Source organism: Buteo buteo, chromosome 6 (genome assembly GCF_964188355.1).
Source record: "Buteo buteo chromosome 6, bButBut1.hap1.1, whole genome shotgun sequence".
NCBI classification, from domain to species: domain Eukaryota; kingdom Metazoa; phylum Chordata; class Aves; order Accipitriformes; family Accipitridae; genus Buteo; species Buteo buteo.
Genome location: NC_134176.1, coordinates 6,331,264 through 6,350,684, shown reverse-complemented (window position 1 = coordinate 6,350,684; position 19,421 = coordinate 6,331,264). Strand labels below are relative to the sequence as shown.

The window sequence follows — 19,421 nt, the reverse complement described above, 5'->3', positions numbered from 1 at the left end:
CTGACAGAGGGCTCAATAGCAAAGATGAGTGCTTCTTGGACTCCCAGAAGACCCATGCTGCAAAGCACAGGGGAACACGTTGTCTCTGTCTTCAAAAGATAGCTGAAGATACTGCACCTGCTCAGAAGGTTTCAGGCAAAACAGCATTTCAGAGGAATTCACCAATTCAGCAAAATCTCAACAAGGTGAGTCAATTTTGCCCAGGTTCCCATGAAACTCGCACAGGGCTCCAAACATCAGAAACCTGCTGAGTTTCCTGCCTGGTCACCCATCTGGTTCCTCCACCGTTCAGGTTTCCAGGGCCCTGGGGCAGCCTGCTGCCAAATAGGCTGCTTCGTAAGAGGGGATTTTGCTGCTCCCACACTTCTCAGTTTGGGGTGTCCCAGGTATTAGACCATCTCAGGGAGGAAACACAAGAGCATCCATAGATGGAGAGCCCATAAAACCCAGCAGAGAGGCTCAGCGCTCCAGAGATCGGCCCTTGAGACAGCCCACACTGCAAGCTGGTGCACTATTCTCTTTTGCAGAATTTCTACTTGGTCGTGTTTTGTTCCACTTTGGAGGGAATTCAGCCTAATTTCATCAAAACTAAACTTCTTCCCAGAACAGTATCATCTTTTTAAACCCATTCCTAGCAGACACCCTCACAGGACAGCTGCAGCCACTTACCTCTCAACAGCAGCCTTTGCATATCAGTCCTGTTTCAGCTGCTCTTGGGTCAGAGAACTGTGTATCGTGTACAGCCCACCAGGAACACTGCAGGGATATACAAATCAAGTCAAATCTAAATTGTCTGGTCTGGAAGGCAGATGATACAAACTATCTTACAATCCAACGAGATCCCCAAGGGAGGAGAATGAGGTAAAATCTCTGCGATTTATCCATGAGCTTCTAATGGAAATACTTGATCTGCCTGAGGACTACATGCCTGATACTGCAAGTGACTACAGCATAATGGGCTGACCCCAAGGCTCAGACCAGTTCATCAGACTCACAAACAAAGGAAATGAGAGAAAAGGAAGAGATTTACTTGGAAAAAATCACTGCCTAAATGACTTTTTTTTCCTATGATTTGCCAGAAAATAGGGGGAACAGATTTTGGAAACATTGAGATGAGGCAATACCAAAACAAAAGAGACTGAAGGATACTTAAAGTATATGAGAGGGTTCTTGTTCTGCTTCATGTAACACTGGATATTTCTCACTGCTCATGGACCAAGAGACAGCAGCAGCAGCTGCTGTGCGCAGACACCTTTGCTCACCATGTTCAGTCACCAATAGGCTCCACTGGGAGCCTAATTTTATCTATGCTATGAGAAACATGTTTCCAGAAGTCTGCGTTGTCCCCAAAGACATACCTGCAACGTGTCGAGCAAGCGCCGAGGCTCCTCCTTGGGATGCAGCTGGGCGTGCTGTGAAAGCTGAGAGCTCCTGAGCACGCTGGGGGGAAGTTCTCCTGGGGAACATCTGTGGGAGACACTGACACCAGCTGTAGGGTTATGTGGGGCTTGAGCAACAAACCATCTGTCAAGACCTGCTTATTAGGATGTTTACTCATAAAATTGGCCTTTTCATCAGTGCACCATAAGTGGTTTCTGGAAGTAGCCCTGACCACCAAGAAAACGGTCTCAGAATCAATCAACAGGAACAAGAGTGGATCCAGCAGCCAGAGGAATCAGTTTCTAGCACAAGAACCAGCAACATCTTGCCCAGCTTCACAGCTCCCGTTTGTCCATTTTGCTACCCTTCCTAATTGTAGGTCAGTAAATTATTTGGGGTTTTAGATTAATATCAGTGAGGATCCTTTGGCAGGACAAAGAGCCTTTTCTTTCCTTCCTCCATGCAAAAGCATTGACTCTCTGCTATACAGTAAGGATGGTGATTTATTATTTTCACTTCTTTTGCTGTGTTTCCTGTCCATATCATGACGCTTGTGTTGAGAAGTTAATGAATGGGGGAAGCACAACAGAAAGAAAATCCACTCACCACTCACCTATTTTTTTCAAATATGAAATTCATTGCTTATTTCATATTTTTGTAATGGATTCACAAAGTTTACTTAGACCAAAGACGTAAGTGCTGTGCTCTGAAGTCATGAGGACCACCCCCACAGCTGGATAACTTCAGATGAGAGTCAACAGGACAGAAGATGAAAGTTAAACAATCCCGCTGTAGTGGCAAAGAAGAGGGAAGGGAGGAAGGCTCAGAGCACCCACATTACCGTGTACATGAGGCCATGCAGCCTACCCAGGGTGATGGTGGGCATCTGCAACAGGCCCGGGGAAGACACATGCTCTGAATCAAAAGTCAATGGCTCAGCAATAAAAACCTCTCTCAGGGCTAAGACCATCCTTCAAGGGCAGCAATTCTTACCCTAGATCAACACAGGAAAAAGAAAGCAGCAGGGACCACAGCAGAGATCACTATCTCCATGGCAGGGAAAGGGAGGGGAAAGAAAGGGAACTTGTCATTTAACAGTAATAATAAACATTTCTGAGCATGCTTCCTCCTCGCCCTGCAGGAGCACCTTCACCCTAAGCACTGATGGGCTTCAGGTGGGATGAGTCAGATCCAAACTGCCCAGTCACGATACCCCTGTCAGAAAAATATCTTGTGGTAGCTGTGGATTGTGCAGATAGAGGGTTGCTTCAGGGTGTCCTGCACAGTGTTGAAGAGAGCGGTGTGTTGTTCCATACAAGCCATTCGGAAGACACCTGTAAAAAATGGATATGTTGCAGATGAGAAGGGAATAGTTTCTCTACCTTCCAAGCAACTGAACATTAAGGAAAACACCATCATGAGGTGTTTGACAGGAGAAACAAGCCAGAACTTCAGTTTCATTCAGCACTTGTGCTTTAATGCCAAGCCACAATTTATTTCATGAAGAAGAAGAAAAAAGCAGTAAAAGAAACACTTACCAGGATGAACATGCTTGCTGTGGCCTGGAGGCATGAAAGTGGCTTAGGCAATAGCAGAGATGAGGACATCCAAGTCAGTGGCCAACATTGCCCTTGACCTCATCGGCCACCGCGTGAGATGGCTGCTCTCATGACGCAGTCAGGCGCTGCTCCTGTGGTTGGTACTATGGCCTTTGCAAAGCTGCTCCAACAGGATTTACAGACTGTTCTCTTATCAAACCTGATGGATTTCCTCTCCCACTCCTTTCCCAGCCTTTGCCCTGCACTGGGAGATACAGAGCATGACGCAGCATTGAGGACTGACCTTATGTCTAGAAAGAAAAGGCCATCAGCATGATTTTGCCTTCCAAGGCTCTGGATTTTTAGCAAACTCCCACTCTTTCCTGAGTTCACCTTCCCGAGAGAAGAACAACTTCAGGAAATCGTGTCAGTCAAGAGTCCAGGAAAGAAAACTGTAATGCGATATAGGTCTAACCTGCAGAAACGCTGTGAAAGTCTCCTTTTACAGTGGGCCCTTCCAAAAGGAAACTAACCCACTGTAAATAATGTGTCTGGGAAGAGAAGACAAACTTTTAACCCTTCCCTTGCCTCTACTGTTTGCTCAGTCAAACTGCAGCTTTCGTTGAAGGCAGGCAAAGTCACCCTCTCTATGCTTCCTAGCTCTGTTCTCCAGCTCTGGGTAGCCCAGAGATCCCACTGTTTTGCTAATCCCACTGCCTGAAACTGGGATTCAAGTAAGATTAGCCAGGCACATGAATGGGTGGTGCTCCAGACTCTACAGGTTTGGTGTTTGCGCCTGGCCTTCCCTGCCTGCATCATTCTCCCAGCTCCACCTGGACATCCAAGGGAAGGGAGCAAATGTAGAAAGGGTCATTCTGTCTCTTCCAGAGTGCCATTCCCAGGGCTTACACGAAGTCCTGCTACTGATACAGAGCACAAGCACGTTCGCTGTTATGTATCTCGAAGTGTTTTTAGCTCAGTGTCCTCAAATACAACAAATAACAAATGCATCTCTTCCTTTATAAGCACTTCTATTACTGCTTAAAGCACGGACTTAAGATAGATACTGCTTCTCCCAAGTTCAGATTAACAGTTTGAATCAAATTTCACCATACAGGGTCTGGCTCTTAAGGGAGAGCAGGGAGTCCTTCCAACATTAACCAAGAGAAGTCACTGGGACAGCTTGTACAAACAGACATAGGACACTTGCAAACATAAGCTTAACGACCTTGATCCACCAGCATTCCTGAGCATGTGCTTAATTCACTCCAGCCACGAAGTACCCAAAGCATGCACTGAAATGCTTCACTGAGTAAGAATGGGCTTTAATCACATGCTTAAACACTTACTGCATGAGTACTTCAGAGATTAAGATTGATTAGGTCCTTCTCCTCCCTGTACCTCATGCTTCCCCTCCTCCTCATGAAAATCTCATTTCTGAAGACACGAGGCTCACAGAGTGCAAGGAGACACAGGGAACATATTTTTCAACAGGTTGCAAATTTTCCAGCTTCCTGCCCTTGACCACAGAAGACCTGAACCTTTTCTGGGAGAAAACACTTTATTTGCTTACAAAGCCATTACATCATGAGTCCAAATCATATAGATTTTCCTTTGGTATTGTCATGAAAATCTTAGTTCCCAGGACTTCCAACTCCAACTCCTTTAAAAAGAACAAAAGACAGATTTTTCAGAGCTTGGCTCAGTGAAATCAAGTTATTAATGTTAATATACTTTATTGATCTTAAAGGAATACAGCATGGAAACAAAGGCCATTAACTGAGAGAGAGACTCTGTTTACATTAACAAGTCATTCAGCACAGAAGGAGCAGATCCAAACTAAGGTCCCCCCAAGTACAATATATGCAGTTCAAGTGTTTACTTCAGCCTAGATTTAGTCTGGTCCCCAAAGTCATTTGGACCAAACTTGTCCACATTTTTTGACTGGAAGCTATTCTAGGGAGCCATCACTGGTTCAGACCCCCATGTCCCTGTCCAGGTAGAAGCACATTTGCTGTGCCCCTGGAGTGGACCGTCTGGGTTAGCGTTCCAAAGGCGTCTAGCTAGCGTGCACCAAAACTGCTCTGCTGTCCAAATCAACATGCAGTAAGCGGAGACGACCACGGGATTCGCTTCCAGACTGCTCTGTTGCTCCGAACAAAAGCCTGAATGTAGCCACAGTCAGACGGAGAGAAAAACTCTCCAAGGACAGCAAAGTCCCAAGGCAGGGTGCAGTAGACGCACTCTGTCACTAGGATGGTTTGTTTGGTTTGGAGGTCACCCACTTTTCCTACAGTTTAGAAGCAACTGTAGGATGTAAAATTGCTGCCCAACAGTGACTTCCACGGTAGGCTAGTATATGGACTATGTCCATAACAGTGTTTGCATTACAGGGGGACGATGCTCACCATAACAGAGGATTCTGGCACAGACTGCCCTGTGAAAGGGTGGCTGAAATTATTCTGCCATAGGACAAGAGTGACCAGAAACACATGTCCATAGTTTGAATAAATGCTTGCCACCATCAGCCAAGCACGCAAAGTGAAGTTCTCTGCAAAGCAATGCAAAACTTGTCTTCAGCAGCAGTTGGGAGGACAAAAGACTAATAAATAGTGAGGAAATCCAATTGCATAGACAACTCCCATCAGCTACACCAATGGGGATCATAGGACTACAGGAAACGGTCTGCTGGGTCAGCAGGATGGTGCATCTCCTCCAGCTAATGGTGCTTCAGCAGTTGCAGGAAAAGACAATCTTTGGTGGGAGCACACAAGCCTGGCCACTGTTTGCAATCCATTCACCTCACACTCCTCCTAGCATCCACAGTCATTGACTGGGGATGGTAGAGCACACATCCTTCCCTACCTTCTCTGACCCCTTTGAACTTGCTGATATTGTATCTGCCTCACTATTTCCTGTGGCAGCAAATTCCCTGCTACGTAAAAAAAGCACCTTCTATTATCCCTTTTAAATGGATCTCCCACTCATTTCCATATGTCTCCCCTCATTCCAGCATTGTGGACTTTTTTAAACCCCAGAGCAATTGTTTCTCACCACAGTGCTCCATCTATAATGTTTAGTTAGAGAAAGAAACATCATGCCATGCAAGGAGCCTCAACACAATTCCTTGGAGGTTCAGAGAAATTCAGGAGAAAAGCAAGTTTGAAACATAGACCTGGAGTTTATGAATTGTCTCCATTGGTTTGCAGTCTCTGTATCCTCTCTGCACTGTGCACAGGATACTGCAAAGAATTGAGAATGGTTTAGTTTTTTGTACTAGCAGCTCAGTTGTATGTATTATTGTTGGCTACTCCAAAGGTACATACTAGATGCTGAAGTTAGCTATTAAAAATGTCTTTAGCTGTTTCTGCTTCCTCAAAATGTTCATGTCCTTGTTCTCTCCTGTGAGAAAAATCACAGGCTGAGGGAGAGCCCTGCCCGGCATGGTAAGTCATCTGCTGAGTGGTGACCACAGCTAATAAAAGCCTTTGCTGCCCTTTGTGGCAGAAAGGAATGGAGGTCCCTCAGGGATGGCTTTGCTGGCTGCCACCTGAGGAGCGCCTGACCTTTCTCTGAGCCACCAAACAGATAGATTTGGGATTAGTGAAGGCACAGGAGAATCTGCTGTCAGTCCTTATCCAAGATGAACCCCATGCCAGAAGAAAACTAGAAAACTGGTAAGGGATGGACAGATTCCCTCTGAAGCCCCAGGACAGGGAAAGCTGCAAGGGGCTGGGACCTACAGGCTCTCTGCAAGCAGGAGTTGTGCTATGGAAGGTCAAAAACAGACCTGGGTGACTGGAGCTTATCACTTGTCCCAGTAAAGGGACAAGTCCCCCTTCCAGGACTTGGCCAGATGGTTAAAGCACCTTGGCAACCGGCAGTGCTGATAGTGGCCTTGATCATTTAATGAGTACTGGAAGAAATGAGGCAGAGTCCCTCGGAGGACTCCGTTTAGCCCAGTCCAACTTACTGAGCTAGGCATTAGACTGGAACACCTCCTCTCTCAGCCTCTCCTGGAAATACAGACGAAACAGGATCAGACCACTCCATTTATGGGACTCTCCATTCCCACCTTCCTTCAGACCCAGCTATCCAAACCGGCATATCACGTTTCTCACGACAAGCGTGAGGTCCACAACAGAGGCCCCCCACGCAGTTGGGAAGTCTAGGCACAACGCCAGGGCCTCTCTCCGACCCCGCACGCACCAGACACAGCTTGCTTTGTGATCCGCTGACCCACAGCTGGTGGCTGGGGTTAGGAAGCAGAAGGGAGACCCAAAAAGCCTGCTGGAAGGCAGACAGCCCAGTGACACTCTCATGCCTTTCAGACGACAGCACCCCAGAGCGTGCGCGACGCCGATTCCTGCACTGGAAGAGATGGTACTTGGGAGGTGTGCAGCGACACTATATAACCTGAATCGCAAGAAATCCAGCTAAAGGGATCTGCTCTTGGTCTTTACATTAAGCATATGGTTCTGCACTTCCCTGCACTCAGTTATATATGGAGCACAGGGGTAGCTAATCCCAAACCTCCCTGCCACAACCTGCCCCCACCTTGAAATGGGCCCCAGTGCAATGAAGAGAAATGTTCCCGCTTCAAACTTCCAAAGACTACCATAAACACTGGGGATAATTAAAACGTGAACATTATGAAAAATACACTGGCAAGGACTCAAGGCTGTGGAGCTGGAAAGCCAGGTAGCTTAAAGAAGTGCCAGATATTTAACTGGTCTCCAAGATTAGCAGATGTTTTTCAACCTAACGTTGCAAAAACTTACTAACTTAGATGTGTTTCCTAAATCAGAACCAGAGAACAGGATGTGTGCTGTGTATTGGGACCATATCAAGTACTTTTCCAGCACTATAAGATCTTTTATTTAGAAAAAAAAAGGGGGGGGAGGGTGATAGAGAGAAAAAAACTAGTTCTGTTTAAAGGATTCTGAATGCTTACCTAAATCGTATATGAAAAGGAAAATTCATTCCCCAAACTGAGAAGACTCAGATGCAATTAAGATGGAGATAGCATCAGCCCATTTCCCCGTCTGTTATAGAGCTATTCAGCAAGAGTACTGCAGAATACAGTGGTTGCAGCTGATACAGTCTTAGCGATATTTAGGTGGTTATTTTCTTTTTTTTTTTACTCAATTATCTAAAAAGAAACTATTCAGCAGCTCATTTTTGAAAACCAGTCTCTCTCAGCTGGTACGAGATGATCTGCTATGGCACTGCAATTAAAAACTCATCATCCCAAAGCCACTGGTTTGTCTTCTCACTAGCGGCTCCTTTACAGCCAGAGAGACATAGAGTGCACATCTGAAGATCCTCTCCTACTCCGCTACACCTTTGAGATTTGCAGGAATTTGCACGTTTTTCTCGCTCAAAGAGAGATTATGTGGCATGATTAAGAGGTACTCTAGGAAAGAAGCTACTAGCTTTGACAAGCTTCTTGACATTCCCTTTGTTTGATATAACACCCATTGGTTATTAATGGGAATGCATTAAGCTGCTGCTTAGCCTTAGTAATGCCATGTTTAATAACAAACATTACTTCTCTTCCCCTCTCTGCAGTGGCAGCCATTGTCCAGTAATTTCTGGATGAATTATTCGGTATCAATTTATAAAATTTTTATACATACATATATATATATACACACAAGCTGCTCTTCCATGTGTAAAGCAATGGGAGAGTTATGAACAGATAAGGTGAGTCACAGCTTTTCCTGTATCATGAGAGATGGAAGTGCCAAGACTTTCTGGGTCACTGAATCCAGAACCTTGTGACCATACTGCAAGACCCCTTACAGAAACTGACATTCCTCTATTAAAAAAAGGAAGAAAAAAAATAATACAAGAGACATTTTATAAGTAGGGATTTACTACACTGCAGATTAAAAAATAAATTCTGCCACTTAGAAAAAGCATTACCACTGTCTCAGAAGCTGCTCCCGGAGGCATTTAATTCTGGGTGGATATCTCCTTCCTACATTTGCAATGCAAGGAAACCTGAGAAAAAAACTGCTCTGCCTTTCAGGTAGGTGACAGCAGGAAGGACACAGAGCAACCACAAAGATGTCTGCTCAGCAGATCTTGCTATGGAACGGGCAGGCTGCACTCACGTCCCTGAAATTCATACCAGTCACAGCATCCACACCGCTTGTATGTCCACTGCTTCACGGATGCCAGAGCAGAAGATGAACCTGCAGAAACCAGCCCAACCCCTGGGCCTGCTCCATCAGACATGCCTGCCATAAACCTCCAGCCTTCCCACCAGGCAGCTTCAAAACTGTTGCTGCAAAGGGAAGCAGCGCTGTCTATGGTTAGCTCCTTTCTCCTTTGCTGGCAGACTCACCTCCAGTCCTACGGGAAGAAAGAAACTGAGACAGAGACCGGTGGGTGCCACAATTGTCACTTCTTTCCATAACCTTGTCAGGGTTGTGATATGGTCAGCCACCATACCTAAAGAGGGCACCAGGGACCACAAGCCTATCCTCTCCTCCACCCAGCCCAGCTCCCAGAGCACACAGCTCTTGGGGATTCATTTACTGGACATTTCAGAAGGACACCTGTCGCGTTACACAGATCTATTCGGTTACAGAAACCTACCATCTGCCCCTGTGTTGTACCAACCAAAGTCTGCAAGCACCCTGACAGAGAGGAGGATTAATATCACACGTCCACCTGCTCCGCAACGTGAGCTGCCCATAAGCAACAACCTGAAGATGTCTCTGAGCTCCTAAACCCCACCTTGCCCTTAAAAAATGCAAGTTAAGGGAAGATCAAGAGGAGCCATGACAATCCAGTTCCCTCAAAGCACAAGTCACATCCACAGCAACATTTTAAACATTTTAGGCATGCTCTGTTTCCTGCATGGCTAAATGCAGAGAATGTTAACAGGTCACATCAGAGACATGTAAGTGGTGACGACACCAATATATAAAACCATTGACTGGGTCTGCACCAATGTAACAAACTTTAAAAAAGTATTAAAACAGACTGTTTATTACAGCATATGATGTGTTATATTAATTTACACAATGATATATATATATAAAAACAGCCATTGATGATGTACAGTAAATTGGACATCAACAGGAATATTAAAACTACTGATACTCATGCACGTGACATGCATATGTTTTTTTGTTTTTTTTTTTTTAAAAAGCAGTTTTACACAATATACTGAAGTTACTAAGCCTTGGTCAGCTGCTCCAACAGTTTACTCAACATCACCGCTATCCGCAGCGGGACTCCCAGGAGATCGGAGCAGAGTGCACTCCAGAGAAGGCGACTTAACCTCGGAGACAGATTGAACAGGAGCCCTTTCCTCGTGGGGGAAGGCTGGGGGAGGACAGGGGTGAGTTTCAAGAAGAGAATCAACAAGAAAAGAAAAAAAAACAGGCCAGACTACCAGGAGGAAGAAGTTCAAGATGTGGCAACAGGAGCAGCAGAAAGGGACAAGCAAAAACATGAAGACCACCCACACTCCCTCCCCCTTACCCCCTAAAAACTTATGACCTTAAGCTGTCGATATCCTCTATAAGACCCAGAACTGGAAAAACTAGGCAAGGAAGATCCATTCCCAGAAACATTAGCCTTTTTTCAAAGCCTTCTGACACCGTGCACTGGAGGCCGTTCACCACTGAAATGGCAGTGTTATGGTTTTTTTTTTAAAAATGAGTATAATGGTCTTTTATTTCCACGTAAAAGGCACTAGTATCCACCCAAGTTCTGAAGACAAGTGACATAATTTACCTTAAGTTTTAAATATTTGTATAAAAAAAAAAAATCTGTGGAAATATGTACACAAAAGCACCTTGCTTCCATAAGCAGAAGCAGATACATTCCACCGAGTCACCTCACTAGACGGTCGTCATGAGCTTCAGGGAGCCCGACCGAAAGCGGAGAATTTTCTTCTTGAGATTATGGGAGGCTTTGATTTTGACAAAGGCCTTTGCCGCATTTTCATGCAGCTCCGGCGCCGCGACCGTTTGGATGGGGAGCGTCTGGACAAACTGAGACCAAATAAGGCCCCCGCTCTCATCAGAGTCGCTGGTGGTCGTGCTCTCCCCTACGAACTCCACCTCGCTCAGGCTCGACTCGCTGTCTCCAAAGCAGTTCGTCGTGTAGTTGCTCTGCTCGTCCTCGCTCGTGTCCACCACGGTGGAGTGGAACAAGGACTCGCACTCCGCCGAGTACTCCGAGTCGCTGGCCACGTAGGCGTACGGGCTGACGTAGGGCAGGGGGACTTGCGAGTAGACCCCCACGCCTTCCCGCCGGTTCCTCCTCGCCCTCCGTAGGGCCTCCTCGTAGGAGATCTCCGCCGAGGACTTCCACCGGCGGTAGTCGGCCCGCTTGTGTTTAGGCTTGGCCACCACAACCTCTCGGCCGTGCCCGTGGGATCGGATGGCGGATCTGTGGAGGCCAGCCTGCCGACTCTGGAGGCCCGACTCTGGCTGCAAGCCACTGCCTCTCTTCCCCCGCGAGGAGGGTTTTTTCAGTTTCTTATTTGTATCCAACTCATCAGGAAAGCGGCACTTCTTGCCGACCGGCTTGGTTTTCTCCCGCAAGGTCTGCGAACCGTTTTCCAGCCCGTTGGCAAGGTGGGGCCTGTGTTTCACCACGGAGCTTTTCAAAATCTTGACATTTCGGGTGCCTTTGTGAAGCTTCACGCTTTGCTGCTGGGCCGGTATGTACTGGGCGTTCACCAGCAACCCATCATCCAGGCTCTGGGAGGAGGAGCCCTCGCTTTTGAAATCCAGCGCGGGCCTCTCCTCGACAGCGGGCGACGAGGAGCGAGCCGGCTGCAAGCCGCTCTTCAGCAGGATTTTTTTGGGAGGCTGGCTGACCCTGTTCTCCGGCTGCAGCACCACGGGCTTCCCTGGGCTCTCTTTGGGAGACGCGGCAAAAAGCTGGCCATTCTCCTTGGGGACGTCCCCTGCCGCGGCCGCTGCGTTGCGGCTGAGCTCCGGAGGTGCCGGTTTGACGCCCCGTTGCAGGTGCTTGCTCTGAAGTTCGCTTGAAGCACCGGCCGGGAAAGCCGCCGGCAAAGGTGCCTTCCGACTCTCCATCTGCTCACCAGCCGGCTCCCTCGGCCTCTGCTTTAACGGGGAGGATGCTGTGTGGTCCAGAGCGGTGGTCCCACCAGAAGGCAAGGACGCTTGCTTGGAACTCTTCAGGTTCACGACATTACCGTGAGCCACCACCCCTGTGGGCTGCCTGACGCACATGCTCCCGTGCCTCAAGATCCCTTTGGTGGGATCGGCGTTGAGACTCGTCCTGGGTTTGTTAGTCCTTACCGCGTGAGTCTTTTTCTGAACCAGGCTTAAGATGTAACCGTCTATCCTCTTGCTGGTGGAAGGGCATGGCGCCGGCCAGGAGCCTTGCGGCAGAAAGGCGTTGGCAGGTTTTCCCGAGTCCGTTTCCGATCCGGCACAAACGTCGCTAATATCGCAAGCGAGCCTCTCCTCTTCTCGCTGGGGGTTTTCAGTCACGGGGAGAAGAAACATGGGACTCTGCACAGCTACCGCATGGAGTGGGCTGGGGTACCGGTAGACATCATTCCCGTTTTTAGACACCAGATCGCACTGGTACTTTGGATGTACATCTGCAACGACATCGAGGGAATTTGAGTGCGGTGTGGACAAAGAGCGACAGACAGAGCCTGCGGTCTGGTCCTCATGCTGGCCTTCCTTATTATAGTCCATCCAGCCTATGAGATCTGAAAGGCATTTTAGAAGAGTTTAGAGAGCCTGCCAGGGACAGTTCTGCCATGTTTTTCATGTGCCATCAAGGACTCCGGTCCCATCTACACATACGATGCAATGTTTATACTATAGCAGCACTGTTCAAACAGTAGAAACCTTGCAACCAGGGATGCCATTCAAGCGATACAAAAGCAGCACTATTCTTCTGTGGGTCTCTTTGTAACTGCATTTATGTAGGATTTCCCCCAATATGACTACACGGTTAGAAAAATAAAAATCACAGCCCTAATGACAACATTTACATTGGTTTCAAACTTGTGCCTAGATTGCTAAGAGCTTCCTAATTTACATCCAAGCCACCCAGAAGTCTGTAAGGGTCTGTAATGTTTATATGTTACACAGTCACCTGTAAAACTCACTGCAGGCCTCAACATGTATGAATTTTATATTTTGTTTTGCTAAATCCAAAGAGAAACATAAAAAATCTGGACGAGAGACCAATTAATTCTTTTAGCTTATTGACAAATTTCACTTCCAGATTTTTTCAAGCCTATCTTGGATCAGAAAAAATCCAGATTTCATTTTATTATTGTTATTATTATTATAATTACTACTATTATTATCATCATAATTATTTTATAATAATGCTAATAATAATAACAGATGCTCTTTTTGAGCAATAAAGGGTTAAAGAATGGGAAACAGGCTCATCTTTCCACACAAGTACAAGGAGTGCAGGTCAATCCAGCTGACATCCTAGCCTTGGCTCTGCAAAGAGAGTTCTGTAAGAGAAATCCAGTGCGTTTCAAGATGCATGAGTCAGATTTAATAGCTAAGGCACTTATTTAGGAGGTAAGCGACCTCAGGAGCAGGTCTTCAATCCAAGCACCTAAGATTATTATTATTTTCTTAAGCTTATGTTGCCCTTGTCTTCTTGAGTAGGGGTACAATCTAAATGATCCTTCCAGGTCACTGTCAGTCCTGTTTTCTACCCTTGGGCTAGAAACTTCAACCAGGGTACTCAAATTTGAGCACTCAGTGCTCATCACTTATCTAAGGCTTATTTCAAAAGAGGTCTCACAGACTTTGATAAAATTCACTGATAGAGATGATGTTCCTGTGTGGGCAGGAGAGGAAGCATTGGGAAGTTAGGGGCAGGAACTTCCTCCAGATCACCTCACAGTTTTCCCACATTTCCTAAATTCTTTGTCAGAGTCAGGAAATGCTGCCAAATAGACTTCCTTGAAACATGCCAGTTTGTGAAATTTCACCTCTAAAAGTGAGATGGTATGATTAATGAGAGTTTTAGGGTTTTGTGATGTATACAGAAAAAACCAGCAATGCAATCTGCTGGAAATCCTTGTGTATACTTTTCTGTTTATGTATGGCTGATGAAGATCACATATAGCTTACAGCAGGGAGCACTAAATTACCTCAAGTTGCTCGAAGGATAAGTTAGAGGACTTCTCAGCATCTCAGAATGAATGTATCCCAGGCTGTATTTTCCCACTTTAGAGTTAGAAGAACTTGAATTATTTTGTCCTCGATTCACAAAAAAATCACTGTAAATTAACCTTAAGGAGCAGAATGGAAACTGGAAATACTATGGTTAGAAGCATCCTCCACATCCCAGAATGAATGAGCAATAATGCTTGATCACAAAAGTCCTACTGAAGTGTCCTTTCTGGACAACAAAGGAGGCCTTCCTATTTAACCATCCCACACATTAAGGCTTGCATCTTCAGCCTAATGTCCAAGGAAAGTCAACAGCTCTCTGCCAAAGAGACAAAATACCTTCTCCCTGTTCACGATGTCTATTTGTCTATACTATATAAACGCAGGACACACCTCAGCATGGTCACCTGGGGGTTAAGGACCATCGGAACTGACAAAATGACTGGTACAAATAGACTGCCATGCACCCTGACCTCCTAAAACACGTAGCTAGCTCCTTGCTCTGTCACTTTAACGAGGACGTGGCTGCTAAGGTATCTTTCATTATTGCTACTTAGTAAAAATGCTTTTCTAAAGGAAAGCAAGAGAAATTAGGCGACTAATGTGTTTTATGTGTATAGGTACCACTGCCCTCTACTGGGTAGAGCAGCTGTCATATTTTCACATGTTATTTTCATGTCTTTAGAGTGGCATATTCACATGTAAGGCTGGACTAGTGGAGGGCAAATGGTCCTGCCTCATGACCCATGTACGTGACAGGCACTGGAATCTTTTCAGAGCACAATACATCAAATGAAAGGAATAAGGGTTAATCCAACCCAGATACTCCTGAGGCAGTATTTCCAAAGCCAAAGCCACCTCCTGGAGTATGATGTATTCGACCTGCTTTTACTATACCTGCAGATTTAGGGCGTCCATCTGAGATATTCAGTGTTGCCTCCAAAGGGCTGCAAAAGCAAGTGCTAGAATGGCAACTGGATAAACACTCACTGAAGACAGAGTTAGATGAATTGGAGAGCGATCCAGAAGCTCCATCACTCAGCTCATAAAACCCTATAAAAATAAGAGTTTGGATTTATATTAGTTATGTCTACACAAAGTTACCATTTGTGTCCCTAGAAAGGCAGTCAAGCTCGTGTTTATGTTGGCTTACTCTATTGCAATTAGTTATGGGACTTCATTCAGTCACCCAAAAGCAGTGCACAATTTAGTAATATCCTCATTGCTATGAAGGATTCCGTTTAAAAGTAAAGCACTTAAAAGTAAAAAAAAGCAGAACTTTACTTAGCATATGAAAATTGGAACTTTTTTTTTAACCTTTACATGGGTTTCCACCTTTTAGCAAGAAAGATCCAGGCTGTGTTTGACACCCCATTGATTTAATAGTGTGTTATACTTCCAAGACAAGCTCTCCAGCTACTGCTGGACTACAAAATTTTTACCAAGTGCTGGGCCCAATGCTATCCATTATTTGCATCAAAGTTCTGGAGATAAACAGTGGATGACATGAAAGAAGGAAAATGGTAAATAACGTGCAGACACAGAAAATTTTATTTCTCGGTAAACTGGGTCTACTCAAGAAAAATATGACATACCATAATCAAGATTTAGGAAAAAGGAATGCAGGGCATGTCTACAGAATGGGGATGTACCCTGGAAAACAATAATCCTGAAAAGGACTTAGTCAGCATGGAAAAGCAGCTCAATCAAGCTTAATGATATGGCAAAAAAAGCTAATGAGATTGTTGGACGTACAATGAGACTAATGAATAGCAGTAGGGGAATGACTTCAGCAGTCTATACAGCACTGGTAAGAAAGACATTGGAACGGTATGCCTAGTCCTCGACTCCAGCACGCTTAAAACAAAGCTAAAAAATTGGAGAGAGGCCACAAAGCTATTTAAGAGCTTGGAAAAATGCCTTAAAACAAATGACTTAATGAACTTGACCTGTTTAGCTCATCAAAAAGAGTCAGGAATTATACTCTATAGCACCTCCAAGAGGGGAAAAAGCTGGGTACTAGAAAAGACCTTAGTCTATGGGAGAAAGGCATATAAAAAAATCAGTGATGGAACAAGTCAAATTCAGATTAGAAATTAGCAATAGTTTTAACAATTGCAAGTTGGTGGATTCTTCACTTTTTAGTGTCTTCAGAACAAGTCAAGATGCCTCTAGGAAAGGTTCCCCATAGTTAAATACCACTTACTGGCTTCAACACAGTTAGAATGGGATGAAATTCAATATATGGGGGATCAAACTGTTTGATTCAGTGTTCCCTTCTGGCTGTAAGATCAATTTTGACATGTTCCTCCTGCCGGTGGTGCTTCCTTTCACCATTTTTCCTGCAGCCTCCTTCCTAATATGCAGCAGAATTAGAACTTTTTTGAACTAATTGGTGGGTGGCCTTGGAAAAAAAATAAAATGCCCCAAACACTAAAAATCTAATTAAGCTTGAAATGCTTCTCTGAATATGTTGTCTATAAACAGCAATGTTTCCAGTGGTAGGTGAACTTTGCTAGTAGGCATCGAGTTTAATTCCAGGTACCAAGGGAGGCTCCATTTTGCTGAATATTGGCCTTACCTGAACTTGGACGACTGTCTGTCTCAAGGTGTTCATCTGTCGTTTTTTCCACGTCCAGGCGGAGATCACTTATTTGCTTATCTAGCTCTTGTAACTGATTTAGTAGGCCGGCGTCCCTCCTCCTCAAGCAGTTCTGGATAACAAGAAGACAAACATCAGCTCCTTCAGTGAAGCAGACATGAAGGGGCTCCAAAGACAATCAGTCTTCTCCATCTGAGCATCGTGGAAAGACCTTGTCGATACTCTTTTATACAAAAACCAAAACAGAACAAAGCCCTGAAATACTAGATAGACGCTCTGGATAAATACTTAACTGGCAGGAATTATGCAGGCACTTCATTCCAGCCCCTTTGCAGCCAGTTCTACATAAAAAGCACGCTCCACAATTTAGGAAGACCAACACGGTATGTTGGCAAAGTGCATGCTCCTTTGCAGGACCACAGCTGTAACAACAAAGCTGTACTGTATGATATGGTCAAACCAGACCTGTGCACATGAAACGGGCTACTTCAGTGAAAGCACAGCTTTGCCAGCTTAATAGGGGACATTCACCACCACAGTGACGTTAGTCAGAGACCAAATCTCTTCACACAATGGGAAGAAACAGCTCTGCCAACAAGTGCCTGCAGTATGGCAACCACCTTGTTCTGCTGCACGTTATGAGCTTATAGTCTACCACATAGACAGCAAGATTCCCAGGGCTGGGATCACAGCCCTTTTATTAGTTTTGCAGTGCAGCAGGAAGGAAGAGTAATTCTTCCTCTTCTCCCATTATAATTGTATAAAATTGCTGTGAGATGAATTTTAAGGCTATTTATGAAGGTAATTTGATGGCATAAAATAAGCAATAAGAAATGATTTTGTAAGGCACTCATTAACCCACGGTCAACGCAATCAGTTTCCCTGTGTGTATTATAATGTTGCTTATCCATCATCTGTTCAGCTGCATACCCTTTAATTGTTCTGGCTACGGGGAAGGCGGGGGGGGGGGGGGCAGGAGGAAGGTTTATCTTTTTTTTTTTTAAAGTGCATCATTTGATCCGTGCCCAGCAGTGCTCTGATACGCTCATCGCAAAGAGTTTTGATGCTCATAACTGGACTAGTTCTAAGCCCGTTAAATCCAGGACAACCTTTCCCCTGGGGTGGGCCAGCCCTCAGGCAAAGGGAAACCAAACGCCAACAGTATTAGCGAGGCTGTTTGAAGACGCTGTGCTGGCATTGAACACCATCCTTGGAGAAGCAAAGGGACGATCCCAGGTCTTCTCCTACATTTCTGACGGGGAGCCGGGGGCTGGCTGGAAGGAAGGAAGCCCGGCTGGCAGAGGTGATGGGTTCCAGGGGTAACTCACTGCGCCACCTAATGCCACCAGCGTCCCCCTCCCCCAGCGAGCACCGCATCTGGCTCCAATCTGCAATGTCAAGTGCACAAATTAAAGTGCTACCACAAATCCCCTTGGTTTTGGGGTTGGGGTTTGGTTTTTTGGTGGTTTTTTTTTTTTTTGAGTAATGATTCCCTGGTCCTTCACTACAGCTCTTTGGCAGCCAGCCCCTTCTGAGCAGAAAAATGATTTATTTCTATCTTTTAAAGGAGGAAATAAGCTTAAATGAACTAAGGCAAAGGCTAACAAGAAAAAAGGGGGGGGGGGGGAAGCGGGGGGCTGGGGAAAAGAAGAAATCAGGCAAATAAATCACGCAATCCAACTTCTCCCTGGGTGAAAGCAAATGCTGAGCCGTGCACAAAGACCGCCAGGCACAGCTGTACGCTATTTTCATTGAAAAACGATCTGCCGCTTCATGCCGCCCTCCGTCTCTTCCCACACCAGCGCCAAAGCCCGTCCTTCGACAAAAGCATCCCTTCTTTTTTTAAGGGGCCCGATCCCGCCCGTTACCTCCTGCCGGGGTTGCGACCCGGGCAGCTCGCTCCCAACTTCCATTCAAGGCAACGGCGGCGCCTCTCTTGCCTTGAATGGAAGTCAACCCGCCGGCCCGGCTCTGGAAACCGAAGGGAAACTCCGCAACCACCAGCTAAAACCCGGCCGTTCACCGATTTGTCACCTCTCCGTGCTTTTAAACCACCACCCCCCCCCCCCGGAGGTCGCTCCCCGTCTCCTATCACCTGCGCGCCCGGCCGGCCGGGACGCCGCGCCGGCGGTGACAGCGGCGGGGGCACGTCTCCCCTTCGGGGGCACCGCCGTCCTCCCCAGCCCCTTCCTCGCCCCTCCGCGGGTCACGGGAGAGCATCGCGCGTGTGTGTGTGTCCCCCTCCCCGCTCACCAGCTGCCTCCGCAGGAGGAGGATGTTCTCCTCCAGGAACTTCTCCTCCAGGCTGCGAGGCGACGGCCCCTCGCCCGGCGGTTCCCCTCGGCCTCCCTGAGCCCCGGGCACGGCCCCCGCCGGCCGCCTCAGCAGGAGGCTCTTCACCAGCAATTCCTGCCGCTGCCTCAGGTACTCCAGCTCGCCCAACCCGGCTAACGTGGCTTCCAGCCTCTCCCGGGTCCGTTGCCGTTCCGCCTCCGCTTCTCCCTTCTCCCGCCAACGCGCATCGGGCTCCCGCGGCCCTCCCGCCTGCCCCGGCCCCGCCACGGCGGCGGCGGCGGCCGCCGCGGGGCTCGCCTTCATCGCCGGGGAGGGGGGCGGCCGCCGCTGACAGGGCCCCTGCCCGCGGGGGGCCGAGCGCCGCCGAGCGCCGCGCTGCCGCCGCCGCCGCCGCCGCCGCCGGTCGCGAATGGGCCGCGGGGCGCCCGGTTCCCTCCCCGGCTG

General features: G+C 46.9%; 1 protein-coding gene across 4 annotated transcripts; it reads right to left on the bottom strand.

Annotated features, from left to right (window-relative positions):
* Nucleotides 1-4,634: 4,634 nt before the first annotated feature.
* Nucleotides 4,635-19,398, bottom strand: DACT1 (dishevelled binding antagonist of beta catenin 1). Of its 4 annotated transcripts, none has more exons than XM_075029574.1 (4): nucleotides 18,936-19,398; nucleotides 16,662-16,794; nucleotides 14,978-15,133; nucleotides 4,635-12,639 (listed from the first exon to the last, which is right to left on the bottom strand). In XM_075029574.1, exons 1-4 carry the CDS (start codon nucleotides 19,278-19,280, stop codon nucleotides 10,781-10,783), a joined length of 2,493 nt encoding a protein of 830 aa, XP_074885675.1. In that variant the 5' UTR covers nucleotides 19,281-19,398; the 3' UTR covers nucleotides 4,635-10,780. The 4 variants fall into 4 exon arrangements, with proteins under 4 accessions (XP_074885675.1, XP_074885677.1, XP_074885676.1 ...); XM_075029576.1 differs by having other exon boundaries at nucleotides 4,635-12,525; XM_075029575.1 differs by having other exon boundaries at nucleotides 15,071-15,133.
* Between the last annotated feature and the right edge of the window lie 23 nt (nucleotides 19,399-19,421).